Source organism: Mauremys reevesii, unplaced genomic scaffold (genome assembly GCF_016161935.1).
Source record: "Mauremys reevesii isolate NIE-2019 unplaced genomic scaffold, ASM1616193v1 Contig42, whole genome shotgun sequence".
Taxonomy (NCBI): Eukaryota; Metazoa; Chordata; order Testudines; family Geoemydidae; genus Mauremys; species Mauremys reevesii.
This window is the reverse complement of record NW_024100854.1, coordinates 130,604-142,699: the sequence shown is the minus strand read 5'-3', so window position 1 is coordinate 142,699 and position 12,096 is coordinate 130,604. Positions and strand designations below refer to the sequence as shown.

At 44.5% G+C, this 12,096-nt stretch overlaps 1 protein-coding gene across 1 annotated transcript; it reads left to right on the top strand.

The window, feature by feature from the left end:
• Positions 1-10,840: 10,840 nt before the first annotated feature.
• On the top strand, positions 10,841-11,788 carry LOC120394202 (olfactory receptor 52E4-like). The gene has a single exon (XM_039518435.1). The coding sequence runs from the start codon at positions 10,841-10,843 to the stop codon at positions 11,786-11,788; it is 948 nt and encodes a 315-aa protein (XP_039374369.1).
• The last annotated feature ends 308 nt before the right edge of the window (positions 11,789-12,096 follow it).

Genomic DNA, 12,096 nt, shown 5'->3' with positions numbered 1-12,096 from the left:
TGCAGCCCAATATGGCAGTTGCCTTCTTGCTATCAAGGGCACAGTGCTGACTCATATCTAGCTTCTCACTCACTGTAGTCCCCTGGTACTTTTCTGCAGAAATACTGCTTAGCCAGCCTGTCCCCAGCCTGTAGCGGTGCATGGGAGACTTCCATCCTAATTTCAGGACTCTGTTACCTTGTTGAACCTCATCATATTTCTTTTGGCCCAATCTTCCAATTAGTCTAGGTCACTCTGGACCCTACCCTTACCCTCCTCCATATCTGCCTCTTCCCTCAGCTTTAAGACAGGATGTACAGCCCACTGAATAAATGGTTGTCTGTGAAAATGTTAATGATCCATCTTACAGAGAGAAGGAGGAAATTCTGGTAAGACACAGAAAGCAGCTGTGAAAGAAGTGCTGGGAGAAGGCACAACACTTTGCTCAGAGAGCACACACCACCATCAGAACCATCTAGGAAAAGTGTTTGGAGTGGGGATCACAATGAAAGCCCAAGTGCAGGGTGAATTTTTTCCATGGGCATAACCCTGGGTTGGGAAGCAGCTTCAGTGAGGGCTAGCCAACATGCAAAGTGCTCTTACATCTTTAACTCATCGGAGCCTAGAATACCAAGTACTCAGTGATGACCTTGAACTGAGATGCCCACTGAAAGGGACACTGAGGGGAAAGGAAAGCCAGTAGCTAAACATATGTTAAGGTTCAAGAAGTAGTTGAAAGCCAAAATGTATTTTCAATAACCAAACTGTCCAAGCAGAAAGTGTGGTGTAATAAATATATGTGAAAATGCCTACCTGTAATAAAAGATTTGATATTATTGGTAAATATCATGATGCAAAGTTTGTTTCTAAGGGTAAACCTTATAACAAATAATTTGGTATTAATGGTAAATCCTATGGAAACTTGTACCATTCATGATTTTTGGGGAAGGCTTTTGGACATACTAGTGTTGGTATATATATAATATATTATATTTTATTGAGGCCTGGTATGAATGATGTGTGCTTGACATGAATATGCACATTTAAGGTCGAGAACTATTAGAACTATATGTGCAAAAACAAACTTGTTATGTTCCAAGAAAAATATGGAGAATCAGTAGAAAAGGAAACAACACCAGCTGAACTGATATAACATTATGTAAGAATTGGAGGAAATGGCCCCCTTTAGCTCATGGCAGCCCGCCCTAGATTGTCTCATTGCAATTGTGTGTGTAGAAGTCATAGGAAACAAAGGCAAAGAACCGATGACAAGACAGAATGGACTATAAATGGTTGCCTATGATTTCCACTAATCGGAGACGTTTATTGATCCACAGCCCCGTTTAGATATAGATGTGGTTTTCGCCAACTCCCCACATCTAATTATCTTATGATCGAAAGGAATCTCGACTGGCCATCAGGATCATTCTGACCTTTTGACTCTGGTATAGTTTGGGGTGTGAATGTAAAGTGAGTAAAGTTTGTTTTGTAATCAATAAAGAGCACTTAGAGTATTATACACCAAGACTGTGTCTGGAATCTCCCTGCTCCCCATCCCGTAAGGAGACCTCTATTGTGAGTCTAACACTAGGAGTAGTAAACAAGAAGCCCTATGGGATACTGCATCTCAGCTAATACCTGTAAACAGGGTCAAAGCTTATCACAGCAGGGAAATTATGATAAACCTGGTCAGCTGTATGCAATTGGAAACTGAGGCACATTGTCTCATGACTTGATGAATATCTCTATTGATATATCCCCATTTGGAAAAGCAGAATGGTTAACAATGTGCAAAGATACAAAGAGGTTTTTCTAGCGACCCAGAGAAGACACATTTTCAGACTTTTGATCACAGAGCTGATCTACAAAGTCTTAAAAGCAGCAAAGAGTCTTGTGGCACCTTATAGACTAACAGACATTTTGGAGCATGAGCTTTCATGGGTGAATACCCACTTCGTCGGATGCATGTACAGATCCAGACTAACACGGCTACCCCTCTGATAAAGTCTTAAAAGGTACACAGAAATTTACAAGAACACCTATATGTAACACTACAATTACAATGTTTTGCAACACTCCGGACTCAAATGTTCAAAATCTAAAGAGGGTCTTCAGCACTCTGCCTCCACATTAGTCAGTGACCAAGGTGAAGAATGGGTGGATTTTTTGCATTGCCATATGTTGGGGTTGGGAAGCAGCTCCACAGGAGCCTAGCCAACATGGGAAGTCCTTTTACATCTTTATCTCACCGGACCCTGGCATATCAAGCCCCAAAGACGATCTTAGACTGAGATCCCTATTGAAGGACACACTGAGGGAAAGGAAAGGAAACCCAGTAGTTAAACACATGTTAAGGTTTAGGAAGCAGTTGAAAGACACAATGAGTATTGAACAAACCAAACTGTCCAAACACAAGGCTTGGTACAATAAAAATAGTTGGAAATGCCTTCCTGTGATAAAAGGTTTGGTGTTATTGTTAAATCTCAGAATGAAAAGTTAGTTGCTAATGGTAAATCTTAGGATAAAAATTTGGTACTGATGGTAAACTTATGGAAAGTTTTTTGCATGATTTTGAGGAAAACCTTTCGGACATACACCTCTACCCCGATATAACGCTGCCCTCAGGAGCCAAAAAATCTTACCGCAGTATAGGTGAAACCGCGTTATATCAAACTTGCTTTGATCTGCTGGAGTGTGCAGCCCTGCTCCCCCAGAGCACTGCTTTACCACGTTATATCCGAATTTGTGTTATATCGGGTCGTGTTATATCAGAGTAGAGGTGTACTAGGAGTAATCAACAAGATGTCATACCAGCAGCAAAGAGTCTTGTGGCACCTTATAGACTAACAGACGTTTGGGAGCATGAGCTTTCGTGGGTGAATACCCACTTCTTCTGATGCAAGCAGTGGAAATTGCTAGGGGCAGGTATATATAAGCAAGCAAGAAGCAGGCTAGAGATAACGAGGTTAGTTCAATCAGGGAGGATGAGGCCCTCTTCTAGCAGTAGAGGTGTGAAAACCAAGAGAGGAGAAACTGGTTTTGTAGTTGGCAAGCCATTCACAGTCTTTGTTTAATCCTGAGCTGATGGTGTCAAATTTGCAGATGAACTGAAGCTCAGCACTTTCTCTCTGAAGTCTGATCCTGAAGTTTTTTTGCTGCAGAATGGCCACCTTAAGATCTGCTATTGTGTGGCCAGGGAGGTTGAAGTGTTCTCCTACAGGTTTTTGTATATTGCCATTCCTAAGATCTGATTTGTGTCCATTTATCCTTTTCCGTAGAGACTGTCCAGTTTGGCCGATGTACATAGCAGAGGGGCATTGCTGGCATATGATGGCATATATTACATTGGTGGACATGCAGGTGAATGAACCAGTGATGGTGTGGCTGATCTGGTTAGGTCCTGTGATGGTGTCGCTGGTGTAGATATGTGGGCAGAGTTGGCATTGAGGTTTGTTGCATGGATTGGTTCCTGAGATAGAGTGACTATGATGCGGTGTGCAGTTACTGGTGAGAATATGCTTCAGGTTGGCAGGTTGTGGGCGAGGACTGGCCTGCCACCCAAGGCCTGTGAAAGTGTGGGATCATTGTCCAGGATGGGTTGTAGATCCCTGATGGTGCGTTGTAGGGGTTTTAGCTGGGGACTGTATGTGATGGCCAGTGGAGTCCTGTTGGTTTCTTTCTTGGGTTTGTCCTGCAGTAGGAGGCTTCTGGGTACATGTCTGGCTCTGTTGATCTGTTTCCTTATTTCCTCGTGCGGGTATTGTAGTTTTGAGAATGCTTGATGGAGATTTTGTAAGTGGTGGTCTCTGTCTGAGGGGTTAGAGCAGTTGCGGTTGTACCTCAGTGCTTGGCTGTAGACAATGGATTGTGTGCTGTGCTCGGGATGGAAGCTGGAGGCATGAAGGTAGGCATAGCGGTCGGTAGGTTTTCGGTATAAGGTAGTGTTAATGTGACCATCACTTATTTGCACCGTGGTGTCTAGGAAGTGGACCTCCCGTGTAGATTGGTCCAGGCTGAGGTTGATGGTGGGGTGGAAGCTGTTGAAATCATGGTGGAATTTTTCCAGAGTCTCCTTCCCAAGGGTCCAGATGATGAAGATGTCATCAATGTAGCGTAGGTAGAGAAGGGGCGTGAGTGGACAAGAGCTGAGGAAGCGTTGTTCCAGCTCAGCCACAAAAATATTGGCATATTGTGGGGCCGTGCGGGTGCCCATAGCGGTTCCACTGATCTGGAGATATATATTGTCATCAAATTTGAAATAGTTGTGTGTAAGGTTAAAGGCACAGAGCACAGCAACCAGTTGTTCTGTGGCGTCATCAGGGATACTGTTCCTGACAGCTTGTATTCCATCAGTGTGTGGGATGTTTGTGTAGAGAGCCTCTACATCCATGATGGCTAGGATGGTGTTTTCTGGAAGGTCACCAATGCATTGTAGTTTCCTCAGAAAATCAGTGGTGTCACGTAGATAGCTGAGAGTGCTATTGCTTCTCAGCTAACACCTGTTCAAAGCCCAAAGTTTATCACAGAAAGGAAATGATAATAAACCTGGTATGCAGTCTGGAGGGGGAAACTGAGGCACAGTACCTCATGGCATTGATGATCCATCCATTGAGTTACCACTATTTGGAAAAGCACAATGGCCAACAATGCTGCACAGAAAGCACACTAGCTGACTTTTGAGATCACTAGGCTATAAAGTGTTGAAAGGTACACAGACGTTTGCAAGACCACCTGTGGATAACAATGTTTGCAACACTTGGGAGTTTTATGATCCAAAAGTAAAGGGAGCCTTGAGCACACTTCTTCTGCATCAGTCAGTGACTAACACTCCTGCAGTGAACTAAGGAGGAAGGTGTGATTCTCTGTTCCCCAAAGCAACACCCTGGCGGCCCCATATTTACCATGATGATATGATTATGATGTGATTTTTACAATGTATATAAAATATGTCATGTCAGACATCAATGGAAAATTATGATTTGCTGAATATGATTAACCTATTAGTATGCATATTTTATTTTTGTTCCTAATGTTCTGCAAGCATGGAGGGCATGTGACCAGCTCCTGTGACTCTGGACTCCATCTTGTTTCTTGACTTTTCCACTCACTGTGCTGGGGACTTTTGCTTAGAATAATGAAGCTCCCTCTACCTGGCAGAAGCTATAACATGTGGAAGCAACATCATCACTTGGCCTCACTCCCCACAAAACTGAACACGAAAGACGTTAGAACCTGGGACTGAACTGGGGCTGTGGTCCCAGGCTGAAGGGATTTCTAGCCTGTGCATGGAAGGATTGTTTGTACCATCAGGGTGACACACTGTTTGATTCAAAGCCTGTCTAGTGTATAGAACTTAGATTGTGATGTTGTTTATTTCCCAGATTTCAACTTTGTTCTTTACACTATTACTTATAATCACTTAAACAATCGATCTTTCTGTAATTAATAAATCTGGTTTATATTGTTTTCCATAATACAGGATGTTGTTTGAAACGTAAAAGGGAAATCTGCTTTGTCCTCTCCACATTGAGGGAGGGGCAGGCTGGGAAATAAACTGACACTAGACAGGCTTTTGGCCAGGGCAAGACGGTACAGCTCTTGGGTCCTAGGCTGGGGAACTGGTTGGAGCCTCTCTATTGTAGTTTCATGGCTGGCTAGTGAAATCATTCATGTAGCTGCAGCTGGGTGTGTCCTTGACTGTGTGTGGCTGTGTAAGTGCAAGACCTGAAGATGTTTAAAGCTTGTCACAGCCTCACAGTGTGAGAACAGCTAAGAGTCCTGTGGCACCTTATAGACTAACAGACGTATTGGAGCATGAGCTTTCGTGGGTGAATACCCACTTCGTCGGATGCATGTACATTCACCCATGAAAGCTCGTGCTCCAATACATCCGTTAGTCTATAAGAGGGGTCGGAACCTACGGCACGCGTGCCGAAGGTGGCACGCGAGCGGATTTTTCATGGCACGCGGGGCGGGCTGAGCTCTGCGTTTTCCACCGCCAGCTCCTGCCAGCCGCGGTCCTGCTGCCGGTCCCACTCAGTGCCAGCTGCTGGCCTGGGGGAAGGAACCCCAGGCTGGCAGCGGGCTGAGACCCCAGCTGGCAAGGAGCTGGTGGTGGAAACCCCAGAGCGGTGGTGGTCAGCCCGCCGCCGCTCTGGGGTTCCTGCTGCTGGCCCCTTGCCAGCCAGGGACCCCCCTGCAGCAGCCCCACTCAGTATCTGCTGCTGGCGTGGCACGCTGCTGCCCTGTATTACCGGCACGCGAAGCCTCAAATTAGAGTGTATACATGAAGACTCAGCACACTGCTGCTGAAAGGTTGCCGACCCCTGGTCTATGACAGTGTGAGAGGGGGCCCAGATTGGTTTGTCAGAGGGCACGGCGGTCCCGAGCTCTATGTTGCAATCCATGGAATTCCTTTCCACCCTGTCCCAGTGAACAGGCCCTGCAAGACCGTAAGGCCATTTCCCTGTTGTCATGTGGTCACTTACTGACAGAGAAACCGTGGTTATGGAAGGGAAGTCAGGACAGTTGGATTCTGTCAGCCCATGTCTCTGTGACCTTGGACAAGTCACATCTCCCCGTGCCTCAGTTTACAGATTGGTGAAATGGAGATGGATCATAGTGACTTTCCTTTGTTAGGTTTTCAAGATCCGTCAATGAAAGACGCTGCACAGTGTAATGATAGTTACTCATGAGAAGTACTGATCTCTGATCCCTTAGCAACAGTTCCATATTTTTGCTGTAAGTGCTTGTGTCTCTTCTTAGTCAACTTTCTCCAGATCTCTCTGTCTACTATCTACTCATCTATCCTGAGAATTTACAGGACATCAGATCCTCTGGAGAGTTAGGCATTATCCCTAGTTTTTTTTTTTTACTCATCAACTCTAATTTTTAAAGATATGCACACAAACGTACAGAGCAGCCAATTCCTCTCTGACTCAGCATAGAGCCCAGGAGTTCTCATCTCCCTTTGGGAAGGTCCCTTAATTACTGTTTACTTCTAAAGCTGGATAATTAGCACAGAAGTGGACACAGGCTTGTCCACAGTCTGTTTACATTCAGATGCGCCCTTGTCCTCTAGAGTCTGATCGAACCCCCCTGGGATTACACAGAGCTATATTATAAACTGTGCACACTCTGTGTTGGCTCTCAGCATCGGATGCTGCTGCAGATGCTGGATTCAGAGCGGTGTCGGTCACAGATACCTGAGGGGGATTCCCAGGGAAGACACTTCCATCTCAGTATTCACAGGTACCCATCTCTTGCTGAGGAGCTCACCCGATCGACAATCCTTCTGCAACGTGGGTGTGGTGGGATAGAGAGTAAGTCTGTGTTTCTTTCCTCTCTGCACAACCATGGAACATCCCAGGGCCCTTGCCATAAATGATGAATTTGCTAAAGAATCACTGGCCAAAAAGTCACTCTTTTCTGTGCACCCTGCTCATCCCAACTGATGGACTCCAGCCCCAATGTGGTGCATTTCAGTGGCAGAGTGAATCCTTCATGATGAAATATGTTAGTAGATGTGCAATACAAGGCCAAATTCTGAGACCAGGGCCCGTACTTTGCTCAGGCCCCAGTGAGGCAAAACTCCCCTTGGAGCAAGAACTGAGTGCAGATGTCAGGAGCCAACTGTGTGCTAATGCACAGACACTGTCACTCCCTCCACTTGCATTTCATGATTCTGTCTATTAATGTGGCAGAGGGACAGAGGCTGTTACCTGACTTTTATCTGCTGCAAATCTTGGCGGTGCAAGGGCTCCTCGCTAGAACAATAATGAAATTTTTTCAATATGGATAACACATATTTCTCCTAGCTTCATTCGAGAAGTCGGCTGAAATGTTATGCCTGAATCTAAAAAAAAAATAAAATTCTTCTTGAAGTAGACACCCAATGTGTGATATTTCAGAACAAACTCCAAAAATTTGGCAAATTTATAAGCAACTGGAAATGAGTTCTTCTGATGGAAGGTGTGAGACAGCCTTAACTAAAGGTGATGCCAGCAGGACCACCTATAATGGCCAATCCATTTGTGAATCCCATTTTTCTATGCTCTTCACTCCAATAATGTATGTAGCAAGGAGTTCTACAGGCCAAATAGGAATTATGGTAGCAATTTTCTTTTCTCAATGTTATATGTTCAGACTTTCAATTTAACTAAATGTTCCCTTGTTCATATTATGAGACACATTAAATATAAATGCCTGATCTACTTTCTTTATCAATAGATCCATAGGGTTTAAGGTCAGAAGGGACCATTTGATCATCCAGTCTGACCTCCTATAAAACACGGGCCCATTAAATATCACTCTGTTACCTCCGTATTAAGCCGAAAGACGTGTTTGTGACTAAGACTGGGTCTACACTAGGATTTTACATCATAGAGTGATAGAGCCATAGAGTTATAAGAGAACACAAAGGACAGCTAATCTATCCCCTGACAAGATGCAGGATTTGTTTTGTTTTAGTCATCTAAGACTGGTGGCTATTCACATGTCTTTGGAAAACCTCCACAGAGGGAGCTTCCATGACTTCCCTGGGAGTCTGTTCCATTGGCCTCCTGTACTTAAAGTTAGGAAGATTTTCCTGAAATTTAATTTAAATCTGCTGTGCTGGAATTTGAACCCATTGCCTCCTGTCCTGCCCGTCTGTGGTAAGACAGAAAAACTTTCCTCCACCTTTTTATGGCAGCATTTCAAGTATTTGAAGACCACTATGATGTCGTCCCCCATTAATCTCCTCTTTTCCAAATAAACATACTGGTTCCCTTGGCTTGCTCATACTGCTTGCATTCCATCCCTTGTGTAACATTATTTGCCTATGGATCCTTTCCAGGTTCTCTACATCCTTTCTGTTAATTAAACACATAACTCCAACTGAGACCTAACCCACTCCAACTTCTGCTAATATAACCGAACATTGCATTTGCATTTTTGGAACATTTTTCCTAATGTCCAACCTAAACCTCCCTTGCTGCAATTTAAGTCCACTGTTTCTTGTCTTCTCTCAGAGGTTAAGGTGAACATTTTTTCTCCCTCTTTGTAAAAACTTTTTATGTATTTGAAAACTGTTATCATTTCCCCCTCAGTCTTCTCCTTTCATGATCACTTTCCCCCAAGTTGCCTTCCACTTTCAAATTCCCAACCAGTTCCTCCTTATATGTCAAAATCAAGTCTAGAAAAGCCTCTCTCCAAGTAGGTTTCTCCAGCTTCTGGAACAAAAAAGTCCTTCCAATACATTCCAAGAACGTGTTGGATAATCTGTGCGCTGGTGTAGACAGCATGAGATGAATTCTTCCATCGACCTAGCTACCACCTCTTGGGGAGTACCTGTGCTGAGGGAGAACACTTCCATCTGTGTAAGTAGTGTCTATATTGAAGCGCTATGGCAGTAACGCTGTAGCATTTTAAGTGTAAACAACCCTTCAAGCAATCTTAATTACAGAAAACAACATCCAGTCTGGATCTGACAACTTGGGGAATTGGAGAATCCAACACTTCCCTTCTCAGTGTGTCCCAATGGTTAATCACCATCACTGCTAAATATTTGGCCCTAATTTCAAGCTGGAATTTACCTGGCTTCAGCTTCCAGCGCTTTGGTCTCACTCAGCCTTTCTCTGGTATATTACAGAGCCTGTTATTACCCATGATTTTCTCCCCATGAAAGTCTCCACTTGATCATCTTTTTGATAAGTTAAGAGATCTATACCTTCAAGTCTAACAATCTATCATTTTCTCTATCCTCTAATCATTTTTGTGGCTCTTTTCTGCACCGTCTCCAAGTTTTCAAAATCTTTTTTTCAAATGTGGACCCCAGAACTGGATGCAGTTTGTTTCCCCAATCCCATGTGCAGAGGTAAAATCCTTTCACTGCTCCAACTCACCAACTCAGTATTTTCCACTACTAAATCAAAGGCCTCTGAGAAATTAAGATTTGTCGCATCATCGTTGTTCGCTTGATCCACCACAACCAATGTGTACTCTCATAAAAGGATGAAAACAGGTTTATTTAACAATATCTGTTCTGCATAAACCCTGTTGGTGATTGGCATTACTTACATTTCTAGACTAAACTAAGTTTTTACCCAAAGTTGTTCATTTTGTTGACTCTGGAATTGTGAGCTTTCTGATATCTAATAAAATGTTATCAAAGAATTATCAATATTCATTCATATTTTTCTGTCTATATTTTTCCTCCCAATCAGTTTTGCTGACAATTTTCCTCATCTTTAGGGAATTAGTCCTCTTGGAGCACTAAGTGAGACCTGAACATTGTTTTGTTTTTTCCAGTGCTGGGAATGCACAGGTGTTTCTCTTGAGCTGCTATCAATGGGGCCAAGTATGGTCTAGTTGGGATGTTTCTCCCAGCACATGTCTTCCTAAAAGGTTGTTTCCCTCCCCCCATCTCTGATTTCAAGCAGCTGGATGAATGGGGTACTCCCTTCAGTATGGACTCCCTATCCTGGCTCTCATTGCATTAAGGAACAATGATGGATAACCAGTATCCACACTTGGGTTTCCTGCTGGTGCCTCTTAAGGTTCCCCCACTACAAAGTGTAGGAATTATTAATGCAGGGAGCACAATACAAATATGGAATTGTATTTAGTAGGGTCATTGTTCACAGTTATTCTCTCTGAATAACGAAAATGTAATTTTTCAGTGTGTGAAGAGCGATCAATCTGCTTCTCTCATGAGAACAGCCTCCACTACTGCATGCAGTGTCTCAAATTAATGTTGTCTCTCCATGCAGGCATTTCTACTGTGACCATCCACTGGGAACACACAGAAAGTCAGGGGAACGTACAGTAAATGCAGGAGACAACCTTATGCCTCAGAGTTAGACACTTTCTCCCCTAAGCCATGTCAGATTATAACAGAACCGACTTCACCAATCCCTCCACCTTCATCCTACGTGGCATTCCTGGCCTGGAGGCAGCCCATATCTGGATCTCCATTCCCTTCTGTGCTATGTATGCCATAGCTGTGTTGGGGAACTTCAGCATCTTGTTCATCGTGAAGACGGAGCAGAGCCTCCATGAGCCCATGTTCTATTTCTTGTGCATGCTGGCCATCACCGACCTTGTCATGTCCGCATCCACCATACCAAAAATGCTGAGCATCTTCTGGTTCAATTCCAGGGAGATCAGTTTCACTGCCTGCCTCACCCAGATGTATTTTGTTCACTCCCTCTCAGGGATGGAGTCTGGAATCCTCGTGGCCATGGCTTTTGATCGCTACGTGGCCATCTGCGATCCTCTGAGACATTCCTCGACCCTGACAAACTCTGTTGTGGCCAAGATAGGCCTGGCCGTGGTGCTGCGCAGTGGCATACTCGCATTACCCTATCCCTTCCTGGTGAGGCAGTGGCCATATTGCAGAACCAACATTATCCCACACTTTTATTGTCAGCATATAGCTGTAGTGAAGCTGGCCTGCACTGACATCCGTATCAGTAGTTACTATGGCCTGTTTGATCTTCTCTTTGTGATCGGAATGGATGGGTTTTTTATCGCCATTTCCTATATTCAGATCCTCCGGGCCATCTTCCGCCTCCCCACAAAGGATGCCCGGCTCAAAACTTTTGGGACCTGCATCTCTCATCTTTGTGCCATCTCAGCTTTGTACGTCCCAGATTTATTCTCCTCTCTCATGTTCCGGTTTGGCCACAATGTGCCACTGCATTTCCTCGTTCTCATTAGCGGTGTGTACCACATGGTGCCCCCTGTGCTGCACCCCATCATCTACGGTGTGAGAACCAAACAGATCCGGGGCAGGCTGCTCGAGCTCTTTACTCATAAGGACACCTAAATGTTTCCTCCTTGTGGTCTAACTCTCAGATTGAGCTCTGTGCAGAGCTGGCTGGTCCGTGATGCTGGGGCCTCTTCCCCGAATCACTTCCTGGACAGACAGAGAGACACTGAACCCTTCCCTGTCCTTACTGTGCTGTGTCAATGTGATGAACTGGGGAATCAATCTATGCACACTACACTGGGTGGCCACCTTTCTAATTGCTGGTAGCTGGATCCCTGAAATTACAATTTTGCCTCAGATCTTATGTCAATCCTGAACACTGCTGCGTGTCTTCTTCCCAAGGCCCTGCCCCATCTCTGGTTCCT